At 36.9% G+C, this 26,161-nt stretch overlaps 1 protein-coding gene across 1 annotated transcript; it reads right to left on the bottom strand.

Annotated features, from left to right (window-relative positions):
- Window positions 1-1,049: 1,049 nt before the first annotated feature.
- wfs1 (wolframin ER transmembrane glycoprotein wfs1) lies at window positions 1,050-25,942 on the bottom strand. The gene is made up of 6 exons (XM_083126899.1): window positions 25,555-25,942; window positions 21,453-21,557; window positions 19,062-19,181; window positions 14,424-14,520; window positions 13,027-13,238; window positions 1,050-7,743 (listed from the first exon to the last, which is right to left on the bottom strand). The coding sequence occupies exons 1-6, from the start codon at window positions 25,613-25,615 to the stop codon at window positions 5,792-5,794; spliced, it is 2,547 nt and encodes an 848-aa protein (XP_082983025.1). The 5' UTR covers window positions 25,616-25,942; the 3' UTR covers window positions 1,050-5,791.
- Between the last annotated feature and the right edge of the window lie 219 nt (window positions 25,943-26,161).

The raw sequence follows: 26,161 nt of genomic DNA, 5'->3' as shown, positions 1-26,161 counted from the left end.
AATTTAATCGTGACCGCCATTCGCTCACCGACGAGATTCGCGAAGGTCGTCCAAAATCAGTTGTTCAAAAAAACATTGATGCTGTGCAAAACCTAATACTGCAAGATCGTCATGTGACATACTGTGAGATTGAGGCAACCATAGGCATTAGTTCCACCAGCATATATAAAATATTACATGATCATTTAGCTGTGAGAAAGATATGTTCTCGTTGGATCCCACACAATTTGACAAAAACTCAAAAAGACGCTCACGTCAATTGGTGCAAACAAATGCTCAATAAATACAATCGTGGTGCTTCAAAAGACGTATATAAGATTGTAACAGGTGATGAATCATGGATATATGCATATGAGCCGGAACGTAAACAGCAGTCGACTGTATGGGTGTTTCAAGATGAACCCAATCCAACAAAAGTTGTTCGCGCTCGAAGCACATCGAAACAAATGGTCGCCTGTTTTTTCGGGAAAACTGGTCATGTGGCAACTGTGCCTTTAGAGGAACGTAGAACGGTACACACCAATTTGTTTGCCAGAGGTCTTTGGTCAAATACGGAAAACAAACAAACGCCGTCGGATCATTCTTCATCAAGACAATGCCAGCTGTCACACATCTCGTCTAACAACCGACTTTATGAACAGTCAAAAAATCGAATTGATGGGTCATCCGCCGTACAGTCCTGATTTGGCACCCAATGACTTCTTCTTGTTCCCGAATGTCAAGAATCAATTGCGTGGACAACGATTTTCGTCGGCGGAAGACGCCGTTGATGCGTTCAAAAACCATATTATGGAGGTGTCTCAAGAAGATTGGAAAAACTGCTTTGACAAATGGTTCGAATGAATGCAAAAGTGTATTGACCATAAAGGAGAATACTTCGAAAAACAATAAAGCAGTTTTCAATGCCAAATTCCTGTTTTTTCATTGTTAGGCTCAAAATATAAATAGTGACCCTCGTAGTCTACAATAATAACACTCTTTACTATACAAAAAAATCACTGGCTTTTATTTCTTGCATTGTTATACAATAATATTGTACCACACCAAAGTTCATACATTTACAATGTTAAAATACAAGGAAACATGAAAATACCTATTAAAAAAATATATATTTCATTTACATGGAAATCAAGTAAAACAAAATTCCAATTTTTTAAAAGTCTTTTTACTTTCAGAAGAAAAAATAAGGTAAATAAAATTCATTGTGCAAGAACTGTTTCACAAACAATTTATACTAAAATAAAAATACTACAAACAAGGGTAATTTGAACATCGTTTATATACTGTTACATATACCAAGTAATAAAATACAAAAGTTTTTCATGAAAGGAACATATGCAAATCATTTTTAAAGCACCCTTAAAATTGTTAAGGATAGCTAAAGCATTTTTTTTTAACTTGTTCAAACAATGACTATCACAACTTAATGGTCTTAAATCTTAAAATGATATACAATGTTCACTTACAGACACACATTTTTCTAGAATTTCTTTTTTTTTTGGGGGGGGGGTTGAGATAACTATTTTGACATTGGCACAAAAGCTTGTTCTTGGGGTGCAAATAAAATAGCATCACATAGTCTTGTGTATGTTACAAAATTGCAATACAAACTGTAAAGATACACTGAAAAATAAAAAAGGAATTTAGAATGTATGTTCCAGGGGGCTACGGAAAAAGCTCTCAAATTTACTATGACCAGAATCCTTACACCTAAACTACTTCTCTACATAGTCACCACCATTGTCAAGGCACTTTCGATGCCAGGAAACAAGCTTTGGCAGATCCCCACAGAGGAAACCCATCTACAAGGAGTCACGCCTAAAATAATATGCAAAATGCAAGGTGTTGCGTAAGCAACTTCCCTTTACCCAGTAGTTGCAGGGAAACTAAGAAGTTACGCGAGACCCGACAAAGTTCCTTCAGCCTGATGCAAGGACCACTGTCAGTGTTGTCAATGGCAATTAAATTTCACTACGCATGGAGACATCTGAATTTATGAAGTCGCAGAGGCCCGAGGTTGTATAACTGTTAGATTTAGATTTTGTAACTTCTCAAATTTATATTTTTTCCTTAAGGATCTTTCATTATTATGTCAAACTGGTTCCCACATATTCTACAAATATGTGCTGAGGGTCTTGAAATATAGGTTTGTATGTTTTGTTATATTTAAGGCACCTGATCTTGAAATCATAAATCTTCTCTCAGTTTCCTTTTTATGTAGTTTGTTTGTTGAAATTTGTGGGCCAGCACTGCCGGCTATTTGCACCTGTCTCAAGATACTAACATAACAATTAATTTACATCGTATTACTATCAGCATTTGTAGTGTAAATACTGATTTTATGATATCTTTATGAATCCCTATGCTGCAGTGTTCAGCATCACATGATATCATAATGTAATGGTTGAATAAGTACATTGCACCTAAATTGAGGACAAAATTCCCTTCAGAATTAAATTTATGAAAACAAAACAACTGTTCCGTGGCCTACAGGGGATAACAACACTAAGCAAGTTACAGTATGTTTTCAAAACAAAAATGGGGATATCATGCACAACTAATTCAGATATTAGCAAAATTGCCCAGAGACAGTTGCCCCCCACTTTTTGCCACTTTTGCCCCCGCACTATGCTAAACCTTATCTACAAAGGGAAATATACTGCATTTGCCCCCCAGTTTTGGCACCTTGACCCCCTGGATTTTGGAACCCAATCCCCGCCACTGCCCAGAGAGATAACCTATAAAATAAATTTTCGAAGTTCTTCGAAAAATAGTTTAATGTAGAACAACCATCAGCCACACAATGTACCAAAAATGTATTTACGATGGCACTTTTTGCATAACTTTCTTCGTACTCTATTACAGATGTCAGTAATACAAATGTTTTCTGCCACGAAAGAAATTTCTGCAATTTCAAATTGATAAAACGTAACAAACATTTCAAGTGCTCCTTTAACAGTTTACAATCTACAAGTTGCAACAGTGACTGCATGACTTGTGTATCTGGAGACAGTGCAAGGCCGGAATAAATGTTTGCTGTAGATAAGCGAGCTGAGTCTTTGGAAGCTTGCAATACCTTCCAGTTACCCTTGGGCTTTTAATGCTTGAAGCTCCAAAACCCAGGCACACAGTTCATACTCACAGACTCGCTAGGCTGAAGGAAGAGGAAAACTCTACCTGGCACAACAGGCAAAACTGGTCATGTGTGCAGGGCTCTGGATTCCTGTCAAAGAAATCTGTTAATGCTAAATGAAACAAGAGTCGCACACGTAGCTCAAATTGAAATTTGTACTTGTGACAAGAAATCAGGTGTCAGGTAGAATATCTTCAATTAGGGTCTACAAAGGCCTCTTTCTCGGTGCGACAAGTACCTTGGCAATCATGGAGACTATTTAGAGAAGAAGCTTATGGTGTAAGGATTATGACGAAAATCAATTTGACAATTATGGGTGTTTTTTATTTTTCCAATACACCCACCAGAACTTACTTTCCGAATAGCCTGATACTGTAGCAATGAGTCAAACTTACATAACTGCCCATGTCCCCTATGCATGCATTCTCTTTCTTTCCTATCTTTTTAAAATAATGATCTGTACTGAAATACAAATCTCCTGTCTCTCTGGTCTTTCTGAATTACTGCATAATAGAATAAATGTTACTTTTAAAGTGATTTAAGAAACAAAACCACTTTAAAAGTAACATTTATTGTATTATTTTGTAACATACAACAGTAGTTATGTGAACTTTTAAACAACATTGATAAACTCTAGTCTTTTCTATCTTGAGGGAAATCAGGTACCCTACACATTCATGCTAATAAATAAACGTAATTGGTAACTTGTGTACACTGCAATTTACAGGTAACACTTATACTTAATTAATAATTATCATAATCAAACATACACTTAGCACTTTACGTAAAATGGATACATTAATCATTATTTTAATTCATTCAAAATATACGAGTATTACCAGCTCCAATACAACAAAAGATCTACAGTGAAACCTCAATTAAACATTTTCATGGGCCTGCAACTTTAAAAAAGAAAATATGTACACACACATATACATCACATGAAATGTAATATGCATGAATCCTGGTACCATAAGGAACCAAGTGTAAAATCATTAATGTAAAATCAAGGCATCACTGCATTGGTTATTTTGGCTAGCAGTTACAAAAAAACATGAAATTGAAAATTAATTAAAGCATCAATTAAAGCTACCATATGAGCCACAAAACATGTCTATGATATACACATTGTAAAGAAATAAATATATCACACAAAAACACTATTTACACATAAAAAATATGAGAACCATAATAATAGTTAATATACAAGGTACCTGCACCTAAATTTCTACTTCTGAATTACTGAAATAATCTTCTGTAGACAAATGTATATAAAATCATCAGATCTAAAATGCAGATTTGGTACACGAGTGAAATTCAAGTAATCATAAATATATGTTCTTAACTTTAGAATTAACTGTAACATTGACCAATTTGAATGCATAAATATATTCTTGAAACAAATATTAAAATTCTTGGTTAACTCAAATTTTTGGATTATAGATAGATTTTTTAATTTGATACACCTAGAAGGTATCACAAATATAATTAACATTTAATGTTACTAGAAAGACAAGCTACACTCAAAATAAACATTTTGATGTATTACACTTTAGATGGAGCCTGCCACTTATTTTCAATAATTACAGTTATCCTCACAATGCTGGATAAAAAAAAGATCCTCAACATAAAGCAAAGAAGAAGATTGTAAAATTGGAAACATTTTTCAAAAATTTCTGTGCTGTGTATATCAAGATAATGTGTATATATAAATAAAATAAATATATTTTAGTGGAGTAATTCTTTTCATTGAGGATCTTCTCAAGAGTTTAACGGAGATTTCAGACCGAAGCGACGTTTCACACCCTAGCGGCATGACAGGCCACACAAGCCTGCATTAGATTGGTCAAACTTCTCAAGCAACATTTGTCACCTGTTGCTTCAGAGTGAATTCTCTCTATGAGTGGAAAACGCATCAATAAGGTAATGATTCTTCATACCTATTCATCCAGCTAACAGTCCTGACTGCTATTCATATCCACAACTAATGCCGCCAACCAACCAGATGCAACTGAGAACCTAATCATGCAAATAGAAAATGACCAAATGACTGATAAAACACAGAATACTCTATTTTTGCATTATTATGCAAAAATGCAAGAAACAAAATAGAGAGCAAAGGAACCACACACTTCAACAATTAAAACATAATATTTATCTAAAAATGCATGGTACAGGAATAACACACTGATGGCCTATAACACCAATTCAGCAACTCATGATTATGTGAAAGGCAAGGCTACAATCTATGTGGTACTTATGGGCTTCTTATCACATATCATATTTCTACATGCCAATACAGGTAATTTGAAAGTTTGAATGAAAAACTAGCACAATACAGCCCTCCCTTCATTGTAAACTAATATGATATGGCTTATTTTTTTTAAAAAAAAGTATTATTGTGCTTTTACAAGAAGTTCACAGCCTTCATGGAAGTTCAAATCTTTAACATGTGTGTGTGTTTCAAAATACACATGCATACCTTTGTTCATCTACATGCATACATCTGCGAAAATAACACAGTACTATAGAAATTTAAGACTTCATTAACATATTAACAGTTCAATTTTATTCTAATTTAGCACATATTTCTTTCTTGGTGCAATGACTATGTATATTGAAAATAGTTTCTCTCTAAATAAATCCTACTAAAAATGTTCAGTTGAATTTAACTAATGGACCAAACAAGAAATTGAGAACAGACTTTAATCCAATCGAGAGTTCTGTTGCGAAGTTCATGACGTGAACCTTCTGTGCAGAAGGTATCTCTCTGTGGCAATCTAAACAGCCCACCTCGAGAAGGTCAATTTCAGGCCGGATCCCACCCAAGTCATTCGAAAGCTCTCCTGAAAACCAAACCCTGTCTCCCGGCTGAAGAGCAAAGGTGAAATTTTTGAAAACGTTCTCTGCAATGAGGAACATTTCTGCTCCTGCACCCCACATTCCAGACTGCATCTTCACCCCTATCTCAAACTCATATTTATTCCATGCATCTAGATGGCACTGCTGGGGACCCTTCATCCTTCTGATCAATTTACAATGGCGAAACTCCAATTCGTTCATGGATTCGGCATTGCAATCCTTGTACGTGTTACCATAGAAACACGTGAGCACCCTGTTCGCAAAATCTGGTAACACGCTGATGAGATTCCGGAGAACATTCTCCATTTTACGAATATGAATTGATGTAACATATCCATTCCAGTGCACCGGCATACCAGTTAAGTGCGAACAAGACAGCTGTACCAATGCCACTGATGACTGTTCCCAAGCAGGTTGGTGACAATAATTCTGATACTGCTCCCAAGGAATGCTAGGGGTGTCAATTTCTTCCTCATAGAAACTTTTATCAAACACAGAAATGTTATGGAAAGCTGGCAGGAGAGAGATAACTGCAATCAACCCAAAAATTACCTGAACAACTGTAATGTACTGACTAGAGGTTCTTCTAGTTTTACGCAACCACCAGGCTATACCAAGCGGCAAGGCAATAAGAACCACCGTCACGAGTACCTGAACCAGAATGCCATGATCTGACAAATACTTAATGACTGCCAACACTGGTAGTAGAAGTAGCATAAAACCCAAAAGAGGCAAAAACAAAAGAATGCCTACCAAAGCAAAAGTCCCACGGAGCAAACCTGACCAGGTAGCCCCTTCAGAAGCAAGAATAGCAAATTGACACCACGACAAAGTTACAAAATGTGGGATAAGGCATCTGTACACACCTTGCCAATGATGTCTTGCAGCTATCTTGACAAACACAGCCAACATTGACAGATAAAAAATTGTTCGTAGATTTAGGCACATCTCGACCCCACTATCAGTTATGTATGCGGGTGAATCGAACATCTGGATGTTCAAATAATGGGGACTCTTGATGAATGAGTTATCTTGCGAGAGGGGGTGCCTCGTAAGCAGGTTCAGTGCAAATGACAGAAGGACGAGATAATCTAACCTTTCCATGGAAGTAAACAGAGTGAGGAATGTCAGAAAAAATGCGAGCACCGTTACTTCAGATTGCAGTGCCCACTTTGGACCCACCAGTGGAAAAACAATCAAATTACAGAATAGTGCAGTGAAAAATCTTACGTAAGGCCAAACGTTGCTCCTGCAGTACCTAGACTCTGCATCTTCTGGGTTCAAGTCCCAGCTATAACTGAGGAACAGACTAGACCACACCTGAAAATCACTGAACTCCCTTCTTTTCTGCAATATCTCAAATGTAGAGACAACCATGATGGCAAGAGAGACGTAATACACAACCAAAGGTACCAGAAAAGTCACAGTCTGCACATTAAACATTGAATAACATATCAAGACTAGGATTGTCTGCAGGTGAGTTTTCGGGAACATGGATGCAATGAGTTTCGTTCCTCTTTTTGCTAAAGATTCGACAATCTTCAGATACAGGAGGTGCAGCGTTCTCCAAGGGTGCAGGACTGTTCTCTGCAGAAAACTCATATCTTCAAACTCCTTCAATTCAGGATTTGCCAGATAGAGAAGCTTCTGCACTATTGGTAACTCTCCACGGGCATACATAGCTGCAGCAGTGACTAGGTGATCTTCCGTCAACTTCTCGCCAATATACTCACTCTTAGCTGCCCAATCTGCAATTACAAAAGTATCATTATTACACTTTTTTAATTTTATGTTCATATGTTTGCATTTCGTTATCAGAAAAGTGAGACCAAAATGAAAACATAACAATAATAAATAAAAAATTGCCCATGTAAGAGAAAACTTAATTACAAGCACAGATGTTTGAATTTTAACTACCTCTGAAAACATCTTACATTCATGAGTAGAGGCACATATTTTTGGCAAATAAAAAAGCTAAATTTCGGTACAAAAACAGTCAATTTTGGGTTCAGAAGCAGTAAATAAAATGAAATTTCGCTGTTATAGCGGTGAAAAAGTGGTATATAAAATGACATTTTGGTTTAAAAAAATGTGAATACCATATTTACGCGTGTATAGTGTGCATGCGAGTATAATGCACACCATGGTTTTTGATGAGTAAAAGTGACAAAAAATTATATCTCGTATATAATGCGCAGTACAATCCAGTTTCAAGAAATGGCTTTCTTAGTTATAGGTTGTAAAGCTGTTGCTATGCTGATCAAGAGTGAATGACATCTTACCTATTCAATGAGTCATCTGTTGCTATGTGGACAGAGTCATCTGTTGCTATGTAACCCAAGAGGAAAATATCCTCTTGTGTAAACAATAAGTCTTTTAGCATCCCAAAGCTTTCACTCTTTAACCACCTTATTTATTCTCTAATAGTAGAAAGCGAGATCAAAATTGCATTATGGATTTGCAGTGCTCAGGAAGTTATATTCTATTATTTCTCTAACTAACTAAATAACTCTCTAGCCTTCTTAAACCCGAAGGTTCATGGATGCAGCAACACAGGCCTTCCATCTTTCCCTATCTTGAGCAAGATCTATATACTCTTTTCCAATATTTAAATGTTGTTGAGAGTAGAGAAATTCCACGGTAATTATTGCAGTTCATTTTATCACCTTTTTTAAACACAGGAACAATTATGGATTCTTTCCACTGTTGAGGGATTTCTTCTTTATTCCATATTAAACAAATTAATTTATGAATTTGACATATTAATGAATTTCCACCATATTTAATTAACTCAGCTGGTATTAAATCAATGCCAGGTGCTTTGTTATTATTTAGCCTTTTAATAGCATCTTTAACTTCAGTCAAGTTAGGTTCTGGAACTAAAGGTTCTGCTGTGTGGACTTCATTTACTTCTGATTTATCTCCTACATGGACATTTAAATGGTCATTAAAGTAGTTCTTCCATCTATTTAGAATATCGCTTGGGTCAGCTAGAAAATCACCCACCGTCTTTATCTTTTATCAAGTTTACTTTAGGTTGCCACCCCTTTCTAAACTCATTTACACCTTTATATAAATCTCTGATATTTTTATTTTTGCTGTTTGTTTCAATTTCGTTAATTTTGCTTTTCAAGTAATCTCTTTTTTTACTTCTAAACGTGTGGTTAACGTCTCGCTTTATTCTATTATAATTGTTTAGATTTGTATCATTCTATTATTTCTCACCCAACAAATACTGCTGATATGAATCCCATGTGACGGAAGGTGCATGCTCAAATTCCGCCAGAGTTGCACTACTTTTTTTGGTGTCGCAGAACATTACGTTACAAAGTGAAAAATCGTGTGAAATGGCCTTCAAACTTTTATATGTGGTTTTGCTCATTCCTTCTTTACTTTTTCTAAAAGGACTTCAAAATTCTTGTTTTCTTTCGTTCTTATCACCCGCACCTCTTCTTTCTTTCTCTCTCTCTCTCTCTCTCTCTCTCGACTCTTCCTTCATCATCTCAGGGGAAGGGGGAAGTAAACCACAAAAGGGAAAAGGTGAAGAAAGGAAGAGGGGGAAGGAGGGATCTCTCTCTGTCTCTCTCCAGTCTCTCTCTATTCGTCCCCATTCTTTCCCCTCTATTTTCTTCTCTTCCCTGGAAATGTGGGAGGTCCTCTTTCTCTCTTCCACCCCGGATAACGATAAAAGGAAAGAAACAGAGGAAAATAATGGTAAGTGGTCAATATTCAGTGTTAAAATTCACTTTTTTTCCCACTCAATTAAATTTTAAAAAATATACCGGGCATACACAGAAGTATGGTGTCTTTTTTAGAGTTAATAAAAAAATGAATTTCTTATACTCCTTTTGAGCAGAAATTTGACTCTTCTGTGTTTTTGCATAATTTTCAATGCTAGTAGTGTTCATTGGAAGAGTGATGTTCTGGCCCAAAGAAGAATTTCCCTGTCATAAGCCATTCTTTTCCCTTCCCTGTAATAGTCTGGCTCCAAATTTACTGTTCCTTGGAACAATTGGTAACAACCCCCGCAGACTTGCCTTGCCTAGCGAATTCATCAAAGTGAGCAAGGTTGCCACCTAAGATATAAGGTTGCCAACTCCTGAAGCATCATCATCTTATTAAAATGCTACTCTCGGGAGCATGCTCAAGGGTGAGGGACTTCAACGATTAAGAGCAGGAGAAAGTGGTCACGCAATACTCTAGTACGAATGGCTAATGTGTTTTTCTTCTTAACTAAACAGCATACAACCACTATTTCATCATGCTTATTTCTTGTGTTGCAGTGACATATACCAATTCAGAACAGGGAAGTATGTTTTGCAATGATTACCATGCTGATATATTGTTTCATAGCAAATAAAAGTTACATAGAACAACAGGAAACATGTAATTATTTCTAAAGCTAGCACTACCTCTGTGAACATGACTGGAACAGTGCAGCCTGTAAGTACCTTATACCAGGTGTGCCGGTTAATAATTCTTAATTGATCCGAAAAAAAAAAACAATTCCCTCTGGGGAGAAAGGTAACAAATGCTTTATTCAAACTATGCACCATCGCTAGCTATACATTGTGCCCATCTGTCCCGTCAAATTGTGGATGCCCTTCCAGAAAAATCGTTCACATTTTGAGGAGATCCAGTCAGCAAGCCATTGTTTGACATCTTCGTAATTGTTGAAGTGTTGCTGGGAAAGTGAGTGAGACATCGATGAAAACAAGTGGTAGTCCGAAGGGGCTAAGTTTGGTGAGTATGGCGGGTGGGGCAAGAATTCCCAGCCAAGTGCAGAAATGGTGTCTCTGATGCCTTTTGCCGTGTGTGATGAGGCGTCATGCTGCAAAATCATTTTTCCGTGTCTTGTCGCCCAATCTGGGCACTTTTCGATCAATGCATGGTTCAAATTGACGAGTTGTTGACGGTAGCGAACGGCATTCACTGTTTCAGAAACTCATGGTACACCACACCCTTCTGATCCCACCAAATGCACAGCATTGTCCTCCTTCCGAAGCAATTCGGTTTTGCGGTCGTTGTTGAAGGTTGTCCTGGGTCAACCCCTGACTTTTTGCATTTTGGGTTCTCGAAGTAGATCCATTTTTCATCCCCAGTCACTATCCGATGCAAGAAAGACTTTCTTTCATGCTGAGAAAGCAACACGTCACACACAGTTTTTCACTTTTCCATTTGTCTGTCGTTCAGACATTTTCCTGCCTTCTGGATCTTTCCCATGGCATGAAGATGATCAGATACGGTTTGGCGACCAGCATTTACCTCATCTGCCAGTAGTTGTTGCGTTTACGTATCGTCTTCGTCCAACAGTGCTTGCAATTCGGCATCTTGGAATTTTTGTCGGCTGGCCCAGGCGATCTTTGTCTTTCAAGTCAATATCACCACTTTTGAATCGTCGAAACCAACGCACATACGCGTCTTGCGTTAGGACATTGTCACCATACGTTTCCACAAGGATACGATGGCTTTCACTCGCGTTTTTCTTTTGATTGAACAAGAAAAGCAGGGTGTGCCGCACATGCTCCCTATTTGGTTTGAAGGTCAACATGTTTCCCACACGAACTCAATATCACGATCACTCACACTCGGTTGCACATCCATGGCATTTTGACAGGTACTGTCCTGGCAACACACTGACGTAACAGTTGAGACTGTGCACCAACCCTTTTATAACACCATTAAGTCTTGTTTCCATGATTATGAAAAACTAAATATGCTGACCAAGGCAGTAATTTATTTTATTAAAAACATAAACTAAACGTAACGTTTCAACCTTCTAGCAAGGTCTTCATCAGACTCTGTATCAAGTATAAAAGAAACTAAATGTAATGTTTCAACCTTCTAGCAAGGTCTTCATCAACTAGAAGGTTGAAACGTTACGTTTAGTTTATGTTTTTAATAAAATAAATTACTGCCTTGGTCAGCATATTTAGTTTTTCACCAACCCTTGCTTCCAGCGACGACATTAAGAATTATTAACCGGCACATCTGGTAGAATGTGAAAATGGCTAAATATAGGAAAAACAACTGGCTTAACCTTTAGTACACCGCGTGGTCTGACAAAAGTAAACCCAGTGTCGCCGAGGCTTTGAGCGCGAAATTTGAATTCGTATACATAATGGAGAAAAATCATAATAACTCTGGCACTATGGGACCAATCTACTTCGGATAACTTTTGTTTTGCAGGTAATACATCGGTGCATGCAGCCATGTAAAATTTGGATGCCCCAACCATGGAGGGGGGGGGGGGGTTATGGGCGGAGGGCTGCATCTGCCGAATGTCAATGAAAAAATCATAAAAATGTGGAGTTTGCCCCCTCTTCTCCAGCTACTTTGGGGAGAAAACCCGAATTTTCGCTTTTTTTTTCGTTCGCACTTGCATCTTGTGTAGCTACTGTCAATCTATTTCTTCCCTGTTGACTCGGCTTTTTGTGGAAATATGTCCGGAAGGAACCGATTGTGCGTTAGGGAAATCGATGAGCTGTTATATGATACGAACTGTTTTTCCTAACAGAGGAGGGAAGGAAGCCTTTGCTATCGTTCAGCTTCATTGTATTTCTAACATAGAGGCGACAGAAAGCTGACACCGCCAAACCTCAGCTGGATCACCAGGTCTAAACACAAAGAAGAATGTGTGCCTTATCAGTACTAAATCACAGCGTTGGAAGCTTGGAGGAAAACAGCATCGTAAATACCAAGCATTCATTGTGTCTGTCAACTAACCAGCCAACACGTGAGCCCAAAGCCCAAACACATGACATATTCCGAGAAAGGAGGGGGGGGGGGGATTTGGAATTTTCGTAAACACGATTGCAGAACCTGTTCCCGACCGAACTGCCAGTGTTTCAACCTCAATATACAAATATAAGTGTGGCAAACCCTCGATAATTGTATCTAAAGCTGTTAGTTGAATATGTGCAACAGCGGCTACAAGGGACATACTTTTTTCATTGCACAGGTTCAACGACGGGGGACTAAGGGTTAAACCTCTCGAATTCAAGGGTTAGTTAAACCATAACTCATCTTACCTGTGTTTTCCCCTTCATTATCATCATCAGGGGAATCGTCTTGATCCAAATCTCCCATCTTCTCTTCTGTTTTATCTGGTTTTTCAGGGCTTTGATCAATCGACTTCCTCTTCCCCAGCTTCTCCTTCACCTTTTCCACCCCTACTCTCACCATCTTCTTGATCTTTCTGTGCAGCTGATTCGTTGTGATGAACTCTTGGCCAGATGATAGACTGAAATCAAACAATCACTTCAAATACTGACATGCATCTTACTGATGTAACAAGAGCAAGTAGTTAAATGGAGGATGTGCAATAAGATACATATGTCATAAATACATGGGGGAGATTATTTACAACGATCACTTACAATATAATCATATTTTTCTAATATTACAAAGTCAATCTAATCATATTTTTCTAATATTACAAAGTCAATCTAATCATATTTTTCTAATATTACAAAGTCAATCTATCAATTCTCATTTAAGTTTTCATTACATAAATATTTCCCTATTCATTGCACGGTGCTACCAGGCACATCAGGGATGTAGATGGGGACACCCTCTGGTTGATTTACCCCACTCATTCTCCTCCTCCCTTTACTGGGGAGTCAATTGATTAGGGGCTGAGAGAACACTACAGCCACTTTATGATCAGAAACCTACTGTTAGATTACCAATCTTAGAATATTTTTCAATTATTGGAAAGAGTTTTTTTAGTTTTTTACACAGAATGAATTTAATGCCTCTTGCAATAAAGACACAAGGCAATTTTATGTCAGTTATAGATTAACTAATGGCTACTACATCATAAAAATTATTCACAACATAAACATTGAATGCGTCCCTTACTACCCTCAATGGACCTCTGGGATGTATGTCATTCTAGCTTGGATCATGAATTGTTGTTTTAAGTCCACTCACATAGACTAATCGAAACTGCAGCTACAGTTTAAAGTGAGATTCAAACCACTGCACCTCCACTGGGTATCGAACCTGGGACCCCATCACTCTAGCTTGGAAAACACTGATATCATGGGTTTTGCTACAGAAGTGTCACATTTAGAAACTCATTCAAAAGGTGCAGAAAACTTTTTATTTCATATACTCTTTCTCTCTCACACACACACAAAATAACACAATTGTGAAGCAAATTGCAGACTGTGCAAATATTGGATTTTGAATTAACACATCTACTGGTGAACTGACTGGCTGATATATATATCAATATGCCATTATCAGTTGATAAACATTGTCTACTAAGAAACATTAACATTGTCTGAAGAAAAATAGAATGAAGAAAAATAAAGTAGCATCATCCAGATATAAATGATTTAGTAGCATTGAAACCCAAGACCAAGGAAATTCAAAATGTTTGTTCTTGTGAAAATATATGAAGATTAATCCACAATCTTACCTAGAAAACATTTCCCTCGCTGCCTTCCTTGCTAATTTCTCATCCTGAGGCATACTAAGGCAGTTCTTCACATCCAGCAGATTCTGATCTGAGATACCTGCAAAAAAGAATTTTTCTCCTTTTTAATTTTTCACAACATGGCACATGCTATCAGTGAATATTAAATATTGGCTGCACTCGATGGACTGAACTGGTTACTTTTCTTCAAACATTTCATTCAGTGTATGTTTAAGCTTATGCAATGCACAACAGTGAGCCCATTCAGTATCAGACATAACTATTATTAAAATCTCATCCAGTTAGTTCTAATTATAGTCACTGAACTAAGTAAAATCCATCCCAGTAACACAAACTTTTCCATTCTTAACGCAGAATACTAGGATTAATATTCAACATCCAACTAATCAGAAGATTTAGCCCTATAATCAACACTTAGTTCAGCAACACAATCTTCTAATTAAATAAAATATTTATTTAGAAAGTGCAAAATACTTTCAATGTCCATAGTTACACATCAAGGAAATAAATACGTTAAATAGTATTAATTAATTTAACTACTTACGTGAGTGAGTATGGAGTCTTATTAGGACAACGTTTCGGAGGTCACACTGCCTCCTTCATCAGGTTCATGGATGTTTCTAGGCACAGAGCATAGTGCCACATAAAAGACGTGTTGAATGAGGATATGGTTAAGGGTTAAGGTTAAAAACACCTACAAAAAACTTTGCCATATTCCAACTTAAAATAACCTCAGCATGTTAAAAACTTCGTAAAAACACTCCACACTTGCATTAAAATAACTAAAAAAGAATCCCAAGTGGCCGTTACGAGCCCAGGCTGGTTGTGAGGCCTACGCTGGTGAGCAGCGCCCACCTCCACCGGATGGGGAAAAGCTACCTCCCCTCCTATATCTCTTACGTCACCAATCCAAAGTGAATTCTCGTTCTTCTTCTGCTGCTTTGATGACCTCCGAAGTAACATGGAAGCCTATTTTAGCATCAGTACTGCCTTATCCGATTTTTTAAGAAAACTGATCCATCAGTCCTCTAAATTACCGTTGTCTCTGTTGAGTTTGTTCCTATTTCCCGTGCAAATATATGCAGCTTCATAAACATGACAGTTTATAGGAGGGGAGGTAGCTTTTTCCCTTCCGGTTGAGGTGGGGGCTGCTCACCAGTGTAGGCCTCACAACCAGCCTGGGCTCGTAACGGCCACTTGGAATCCTTTTTTAGTTATTTTAATACAAGTGTGGAGTGTTTTTACGAAGTTTTTAACATGCTGGGTTTTTTAAGTTGGAATATGGCATTTTTTTAAACTGTTTTTAACCTTAACACTTAACCAAATCCTCATTCAACACTTCTTTTACACGGCACTATGCTCTGTGCCTAGAAACATCCACGAACCTGATGAAGGAGGCAGTCTGACCTCTGAAACATGTTCTAATAAGACTCCATACTCACTCACGTAAGTAGTAAAATTAATCAATACTATTTAATGTATTTACTTCCTTTAACAGTGAGTAACACACACAAATCTACAATATGTTATAGTTACACATCAATACAATATTGCACATATAGAATTTAATTTGTTAAATTAAAAAGAATTATGCAGGAATAAAAGTAAAAAAATGTATATACTGCTCAATTGGCATTTTCAGCCCATAATTGTGTTTCATATTATAACACAGTCTTTCAGTTGAAAAACAAGATACATATAAACTAAATACATTTTTTGATAGGATTGGGCTCGTCTCAAGAATCAGGACACATAAAAAGTATTTGAACATGTTTACATACGAGGGCCACTATTTATATTTTGAGCCTTGGCAACACTGATTGAAGTTAGGCGCGATTTGACGTTTGCACGGAATCGTCTGGCATTATTGTCCATAACGTACTTCAAATGTTTTGTCAATAGCTTGAGTTGTGTTGTTTATGATGCCTTGGAGATTGCGCGACAACAATAAAATGGAATTAACTCGTGAACATTTTCGTGCGATGATTTTTTACGATTTTCGACGTGGATTATCAAGACAAGAGTGCATCGATCAACTTACTTAAACATTTGGCGATGAAGCCCCATCCTTTGCCACTGTGAAACGCTGGTATAATGAATTTAATCGTGGCCGCCATTCGCTCACCGACGAGATTCGCGAAGGTCGTCCAAAATCAGTTGTTGTTCAAGAAAACATTGATGCTGTGCAAAACCTAATACTGCAAGATTGTCATGTGACATACTGTGAGATTGAGGCAACCATAGGCATTAGTTCCATCAGCATATATAAAATATTACATGATCATTTAGCTGTGAGAAAGGTATGTTCTCGTTGGATCCCACACAATTTGACAAAATCTCAAAAACACGCTCGCGTCAATTGGTGCAAACAAATGCTCAATAAATACAATCGTGGTGCTTCAAAAGACGTATATAAGATTGTAACAGGTGACGAATCATGGATATATGCATATGAGCCGGAACGTAAACAGCAGTCGACTGTACGGGTGTTTCAAGATGAACCCAATCCAACAAAAGTTGTTCGCGCTCGAAGCACATCGAAACAAATGGTCGCCTGTTTTTTTCGAGAAAACTGGTCATGTGGCAACTGTGCCTTTAGAGGAACGTAGAATGGTCAACTCTGAATGGTACACAACAATTTGTTTGCCAGAGGTCTTCGGTCAAATACGGAAAACAAACAAACGCCGTTGGATCATTCTTCATCAAGACAATGCCAGCTGTCACACATCTCGTCTAACAACCGACTTTATGAACAGTCAAAAAAATCGAATTGATGGGTCATCCGCCGTACAGTCCTGATTTGGCACCCAATGACTTCTTCTTGTTCCCGAATGTCAAGAATAAATTGCGTGGACAACGATTTTCGTCGGCAGAAGACGCCGTTGATGCGTTCAAAAACCATATTATGGAGGTGTCTCAAGAAGATTGGAAAAACTGCTTTGACAAATGGTTTGAACGAATGCTAAAGTGTATTGACCATAAAGGAGAATACTTCGAAAAACAATAAAGCAGTTTTCAATGCCAAATTCCTGTTTTTCCCATTGTTAGGCTCAAAATATAAATAGTGACCCTCGTATAAATTCAACAGAAAATACACAGAGAGAATACAAATTGGCTAGTATATCATTCTACTCAATGCTGTTTCACACATTCATTGGAAAGTAACCTCTACCTCTGTTACTGTGTAAAGAACAGCTGCTCCTGCTAAAGGTAACAGGATATCTGTAAGGGCATTAAAATGCTTTTGTCCATGCCGTTAACCAGTAGTGGCAATTTGGTTCCGAAACTACTGGGGGGGGGGGGTGCAAGATCAGTATACTTTCCCTTGGTAGATAAGGTTTAGCAAAGTGGGAGGTGCAACTGTCCCCATGCCCTCCCCCTAAACCCAACCACTGCCATTAACAATATAATCTAACAATGATCTATTCCAGTGGTTCCCAAACTTTCTCGTTTCATGACGCCCTAAGTGTTTCAAGATTTGTCTGCGGCACCCAAGTCAGAATGTAGGCCTATCTAACACAACATTCAGTTAGTGTGGATAGGTTGCTTGGCTCAAATTAAAAAATTAACAAATATTTAAATTCAAAAACAATTTATATGTATAAAGTACTAAAACCATGTGTTGACTAAAAAGTAAGTGATTTCAGTGAATATATCGGAACATTTCACGGCACACCTGCAAACCAGCCATGGTACCCCAGGGTGTCACGACACACACTTTGGCAACCACTGATCTATCCTATGTACATAATCCTGAGGTCTGTATGTTAATTTAGTGTTGCATAATTTCATTAACTGAAAAACCGGCCCACGTGGCCGAGTGGTTAGCACAATGTGCTATGACATCAGGGGTTCCAGGTTCGAATCCTGGGCATGGATGTTTGTGAGTGTCCATTCATCAATTTCATCATATCAATCACTCACCCCCATCTTCGCAAATTAGCCAAAAGTGGCGCAAGAAGCGAAGTAAAATAAAGCAAATCATTAACTGAAACAGAGTTCAACGTAACTTAGAGAAAATAATATCATTACCCTAATAATGAGACTAGAATTATAACAGATTACCTTACATTCACTGTAAAAAAATCATTTATGACTCTCTGATGTTGAATGTACTTAGCACTCTCTCCCATAAAATCATAAATTTCTACATGAGTCATGAAATAACCTGGTAACCAAACTTACCAGCATAAACTTATGTAATTAACATTAGGTCAGCAAATAAACTACAGTAAGACTTGTTGCGACTGAAAACCTTACTGACTGGTGTTATATACATGTTCTACTCCTCAATGTAGCAGTATTGTATATTATGCTGATGAGAAATAAGTAGGGATGGACAATATCAGAAATTTGATATCGTCAAGAAAATATTGTCAGATGATACGATACAATATTATTTTAGTATGGTGACATCGGCAATATATCATCTCCATGATATACATCGCCAAAATATTGTGATAGTATATTGCTGACATGATATATATCGCTAAATATTGTGATGATATATCGTCTAATTGATATCACCTGGATGATATTTTTTCAATATCACGATATATCACCCAACACTAGATATAAGGCCAATAGATGATGATATATTGCCTACCTCTTGCAACCTACCTTTTCCTGTTTCTAGGCAGTTTCTGAGGATGCTTGTTGCTTCAACATGTCCCTGCTCTGAAGCTTTTATCAGCCAATACACTGCTTGTTTTGCATGTTCCTCCCTCTCACCCTCCAGCTCTGGAACAGAAGAATTTCAAACATCACATCAGGGGTTCAATACTTCAACGCTTTGGGGCCAGTAACCAACCATACAGCCTTGAAAATGTGAACTTTTTTTTAAAAAAAATCAAGTCAATCAAGCCCCAAAGTGTGACCAGCATATGTTAACTACTTTTTTAAAAGCAAAATTTTGTTTTACACGCACTATACACACGCAAATTCTAAGAACAACATAACATTACCTATACCTTTATATCACACTACATTTCTTGCCAAAACAATACAAATCTGCAAGAAAATCACGTAACAAATTTACATGCACTTTGAATATATGCACTTTGTGCTACATGGTTGCAGGGGCAAAATGTGCCAAGTGCACATGTTTTATGTCATTTAAAGTTTCAATGATACAAAAATAAAATAAGCAAAAGGAAGCACCGAACATAAAACTAATTTACAAATGTCAATAAGCCTGTTCTAACGCACTGTTGAATATTCCCTTTACCACAGCTTACTATGCTGTCAGATCTTTAAGTCCTTTAAAAAGTTTCATATAAAGTGTATGGATTCAAATAACATTCTCTCCATTCATTCTTCCATCAACCGAGTTATGTATCAGAGTAAAAAAAAACAAAAAACAAACGGAGTGACTATTTTCACCAGGTGGTGAAGCTAGCTTTTGAGCTATTTTCACCAGATTTTAAACTGCATTTGCATGTTTTACAACCTGGCCAGGCCTGCTACGTGAATGTATGTATTCTTTAGTTGTGGATGTGTACGAAGCTTACGTCGGTGTGTATTTATTTTCGTGCAGGAGAGAAGTACTTTGTTTCTGTATGCCATGGAGTTGGAAAATGAAGTGTGTATGTATGAAGGGGTATTAAGTTCCTAAATGCTTTTGTTGTTAGGTTAGGCAGGTCAGGTTTAGGGCTATTAGCATTAAAATTACTTCAATAAATACTTCCCAACACCTAATCATGTCATTTCTGGTCTTCAGCACTTTCTGCTATTCTCACTACGTGGTGACAGTAGTCGTCACACCCATTTTTAATTTAAAATAACAGTAAGAATGAAGAATACAGAGAATGTCTCCAATTTCATTCCTACTTCTTATACTCACTAAATATGCAGTCCTGGTAACGTATCTGGAGTTAAGATTTGGGGGTCACGTGAAAAAATTGTGCACTTGCAAAATTACGTTCTTCATTACCGCAATCACTCTCCATACAGAAACATAGGAACCATGTTTCATGATATGAACAAGTGACGTTCGGCATTTGTTGCACTGTCTACAGCGTTGCCACAGTGTTCTTTAGTTACATGCAGAGCATTAATTGTTGCTTCGTTACTTGAAGATCATTAATTGTTGAAGCATGGCGGAACAGAGGACGGACTTTGATTAGAGGTAAGTTTGGCAACAGTGTTTGAGCGTTCTTCTACAAAACTGCCATCTTGCGCAGTGAGGAAGCTAGTGCTACAAAAATTACATTTTGTTACAATAAGTGCTCATTGGCAAAACATTTAACTGATATCCCCACGAACCATTTTCGGTAAGGTTAGGGTAAGAAAGAATTTTTGGTATATTAACTACTTTTGGCCTTCTAATCAGTACATTATGCACGGGTAGCCCCACAAACCATTCACGGATAGCCCCACGAACCATTTCCGGTAAGGTTAGACAAGCTTAGTTAAAATTTTGTTCCTAAAACAATGCGAGACAGCTGTAAAAAAAAAAAACCCACTTACATCAGCTTATTTCCCTATTTCCACATGTGACCCCCTCATTTTAACAACAGATTCGTGATTAGAAGACCAAATTTAGTTAATATACCAAAAATTAACGAAATTGGAGAAATTCTCTATATTCCTCATTCGCTCCAAAATAACTTCTTAGCAGTAAGTTCAACAACGCTGCCAATGAATATAATAAAATACCACGTTATGGTATGATTCAGGTAATAATTTTGCTGGTTAAAATAGCCACATACACTGTTCTCAGCACCTCGTGAAAATAGTCATGACAAAAAAAAAGTTCCACAACAAGTTGGTAGACTAGACAACTCGTATATACACATATGCATGTACAAAAAAAACAAGGCTAATTTTTTTATAAAAATTAAACTTTTATGCAAGACTTCTCATTTCGCCTGTGACGGTTGCAAAAATCATTAAACATTCAGAACTCTTAGGCCATTTAATATTGTAAATAACATTAAATAACAGAGCAATATTCACATTCATAAAATTCTACGTGCAATTGTGGATATGCCAATGACTGACTATACTTACCACTGGTATCTTCCAATAGTTGTTTAGCAAGAACCACCTGCGATTCTGGACAACCATCTTCTGCCAACTGACTTCGTAGCCTACGTAATGAACCTCTTGGACCATCTGAAATCATATAAAATACTGTTACAGTACAATGGGTAGTAAGTACTATACTTGCAATTTCAAAGCTGCTGAAATACAAATTATCAATAATATAGATGGTAAATTTCTTATCTCCGGAAAATGGATTTCTTCAAATTTACAGGAGAAATTACTTACCGAATGCAGTTTGTTTATAGTTGTGGAAGTTCAGGGAAGTGTTTTCTAGCATCGTTCATTCAATTTTGCCGGCAAATCATCTATTTTTCGATATAAATGTGTGACCAATGCACAAAAGCTGTTGCACCCATTTCCATCCAGCCGGATGTTGCCTGTGTGTGATGACGTAATCCCAGTTAGTGTTTCCAAACACATGTTTTTGTAACTGAAGAAGGTACGTTTCCACAAATGGTTCGTGGGGCTATGCGAGAATGGTGTGTGGGGCTATGATTTTTTTTTCTAAACCAATTTTTAACTATTCTGACCTAAACGTGACCCAACCTAACCTAACCTTAACGGAAATGGTTTCTGGGGCTATGTATGAATGGTTCGTGGGGCTACGTAGGTATTTTTGGGTAGAGTGGGGTGGAAACACTGCATACCGACTACGGTAGTGAAACTGTGACTGTCATTTAGCGTGTTACCGAAGGCAAAAAGAACCGAAGAAAACTTACTCGATATGTCCCAAATAGACCTTATTTCCATGAAATAAGTGAAATGCCACCTTCAACAATGTTTCTCAATGCAGAATGTCTAAGTACGAATATTGAAATGAAATGAACTAGCAAATTTCAGCCGTTTTCCAGAGAGAAGAAATTTACCGTAATGAGCACTGTTTGGACTCGAAAAAAGTTATTTATGTTGAAAAAAACAACTTGAAAATTACCGTAAATATGATGAAGGTTCTATACTCATGTTTATTGGAAAACTAACCAGCGAAAATTGGGAAGATATTTATAACTTACCTTCCACAAACGAAAAATTTAATCTCTTTCTGAACAAAATTATCTTGTTACACAATGAATGTTTTCCACCTAAACAAGTAAACATATCCACCGAGTGTAAACCATGGGTCACAAACGGAATCAGAATCTCAAGTAGAAAACTAAAAATGCTCCATTCTGAAAGTAAGGTGAATCCCAATCCATCTTTTCTGAAATATTACAAGAGGTATAAGCAAATATATAAAAATGTACTCCACCAATCAAAAATTAATCATAATGACCGTAAAATCAATAATTCAAACAATAAATGTAAAACAATGTGGGAAATTATAAGAAATGCATCAACAAAACACCAATCTTTAGGTAATAATATGGTGATATGCATTAATGGAAAAGAAGTCCAACATCCCCCTAATATTGCGAATGCTTTCAATGAGTATTTTGTAAATGCAGTTCCAAATAGAAGGAATGGGTTTATGGCTGCTCCAGAAGAATGTTCTACACACATAACAGTGAATGACAAATCCTTGTTCATTTCCCCCATTATTAAAGATAATCTTCAGGCGTATAAAAAACAAACGATCTTCCGGCATTGATGAAATACCAGACTTCCTAATTAAGAAATGTTATAGTTCCCTATGTCAACCATTACTACATATAATAAACAATTCCATTGAACAGGGTATTTTCCCAGACAGGCTAAAAATAGCTGTTGTTAAACCATTACTGAAGAAAAATGACCCAAAGGATTTATCAAATTACAGGCCCATTTCCCAACTCTCAGTCTTCTCAAAAATTATTGAACATGCAATAATGATGAGAGTAGAAAATTTCTGTAGTAAACACTCAATCTTAAGCTTGTCGCAGCATGGTTTTAGGTCCGAACGAAGCACGAAAACAGCGTTAGCAGACTTAGTAGAATGTGTCACACAATCTCTGAATAATTGTAATCACACGGTAGGAGTCTTTTGTGACCTATCAAAAGCTTTCGATTCTGTAAATCACGAGATATTGCTGTGGAAACTTCAAAAACTTGGTATTCGTGGACTACCACAAAAGTGGTTTCAATCTTATCTTACCAATAAAAAGCAAATTGTAGAAATCGCTCACACCACAGCAAAAGGATACGTAACACATCAACACTCCACCATGAAAAGTGTAACATGTGGGGTGCCTCAGGGAAGTATTCTTGGCCCTCTTTTGTTTCTTATGTACATAAATGATTTACCAAATGTTATACCTGAGGCAAATGCAATATTATATGCTGATGATACAAATATTATAGTAACAGACACTTCCAAAGATGCTCTACAATCTAAGGCTAATAACGTATTAAACAAATTAGATGACTGGTTTTTAAATAATAATCTACTCCTCAACAGCAAAAAAACAAATTACATTACATTTTCTACAATCCAAACCAGAAACCAAATAAGCCTCAATCTAATATCTGGGAATACACAACTAGAGCCTAAAAAAAATTCAAAATTTCTGGGTATCATTCTGGATGAACACCTTAGCTATACAGAACACATAAACACGCTACAATCAAAATTAAGTAGTGTGTGCTATGCCCTTCGAGAAATGGTAGACATCTCAAGCACCGAAACTGTAAAGTGCCTTTATATGGCAAACTTTGATGCTTTACTAAGATACGGGATTATGGTTTGGGGTAACAAGGGCCACTCCAATGTCCTTTTTATGCTTCAAAAAAGAGCTATAAGAATCATAGCTGGAGTAAAGAAAACTTATTCATGTAGAACTCTTTTCCGTAAACTTAATGTGTTAACTCTCCCCTGCATATACATTTATGAATGCTTAATTTATGTTAAGCAAAATATTTCCAACTTTGCCACAAATGAGGAAATACATGGCCTAAACACAAGAAATAAAGACAAACTTCACATAAAACACTGCCGCCTCAACTTATGTAAGAAAGGTCCCTTAAACTCTTCCATAGATCTCTACAATAAACTACCACAAGATGTGAGGAAAGAACCAAACTTGATGATATTCAAGCACAAGATAAAATCAATGCTTCTGAAGCATGTTTTTTATTCTATAGCTGAATACATGGAAGCGGCTTTTACATAAGACAAATGTACATAATGTAGTATAATCACATATTATTCTTGTAAAATTAAATGTCAAATGAAAGTGGGTAATTAGTATATCTTCTCATGTTATATTTTTTTGTGATTTTGATATAATAGCAGAGTAAGACCCAATTTTTTACAATTTTTGGCTATATATTTTGTATTTGTAAAATCTATTAATGTACCTGTATTGTAATGTAAGTATTGACATGTCCTATATTACCATGTACTGTAATTTGTACACACCGGTAGTCCTTGGACGCAAATAAACTAAACTAAACTAAACTAAACTAAACTTACGCACTTCTCATGGACAAGTTATTCTCCATCAACAAGCGACAGTAAATATCGTAGAAGCATGGGAATGAATGTAGAAGTAAATCGGAACCTTAAATGCATTTAGGGACTTTATGTTAATGCTAAGGGAACCAAACCTAACATGCCTAACCACGAAAGCATATATTGAACAAAATCTTAAGTAATCGCTAAAACTCTGCAGTATGTGTTAACAGACATACGTCGAAATCGAACCATGTAAAAATTGCATTGGTAGCATGATGAAATCGCAATAATACGAAAGGAACTTGGGCCAGCAGCTCTAATACTAGTATCGTAGTAAACTTAATTTACTTTTGGAGAAGCAATGAGAACTGTTCTTAAGAATGTTGCCTTTTAACAGTGAGCAAAATAAAACATTATGCAATATTCGTTGATTTTACTAAAATACGCATTATGTCAAAAACAAGTACGAGATTTTTCTGGAGCTGATAGCGGCAAATATTAACATGAACAACTCCCCATGAAATTGCTTTAAAAAGAGATAGCCATATGGAACTTGAAAGATAGTACATGCTCTCTAATTGAATTGAAAGGCTGAAGGTGTGTCTTCATTTCGACGTTTGCAATATTCACTTTCCCTTATGAAATTCAATCAATATTATACTTTTCACGCAAATTTCTTAAAATAAGTACAGCCCTTACCGTGTAATGTCCACTGCTTTCTTGTAGTCTTTCTCACTGGGAATGGTACTACTCCGGCCATATCTACTGCACTCAAAACAAGCAAGAAATTAAACGTTATTCTCAGCTGTGCTGAATACAAACAAGTTAAGACAAGTTATAAGACTTCTCCAAGGCCTTCTAGTGAGTTAGCATCCACAACAAACCGGTGCTAAGACTTTTTACAGCTGTTCTTGAATCTACAATGTATTACTTTAGATTAAAACGCATTTGGACAATTTTTGGAAGTGTTACTACATTCTTACAAAAAACAAGCATACTATTATTGTCCACAATAATTAAAATTTAGTGTCATAACATCTTGCAAACTCCCACACACCTTCCAACAACAAAGCGGCCATTTGTCAGTGTTGCAAGCTAGCAAACCAAACAGCAAAGTTCTAATGGTGACAGCCACAGACACCTAAAGGAAATCGGTAAAGCCTGGTTTACATTGGTCGAGTAGACGGCACTGGCGGCAACCTCTATAAAGATCAGTGGCCGTTTTTTCTTCTTTCGTCAGCATTGTTGTTATGATTTTTCATCTTTTAAAGTGGTTTATTTTCCGCCTGCTTGTTCTTCCTCGCAC

The sequence above is a fragment of the Lepisma saccharinum genome, chromosome 8, assembly GCF_977018435.1.
Source record: "Lepisma saccharinum chromosome 8, izLepSacc3.1, whole genome shotgun sequence".
NCBI lineage: Eukaryota > Metazoa > Arthropoda > Insecta > Zygentoma > Lepismatidae > Lepisma > Lepisma saccharinum.
The sequence above is the reverse complement of the archived record's forward strand: the minus strand, read 5'-3'. Positions and strand labels throughout refer to the sequence as shown.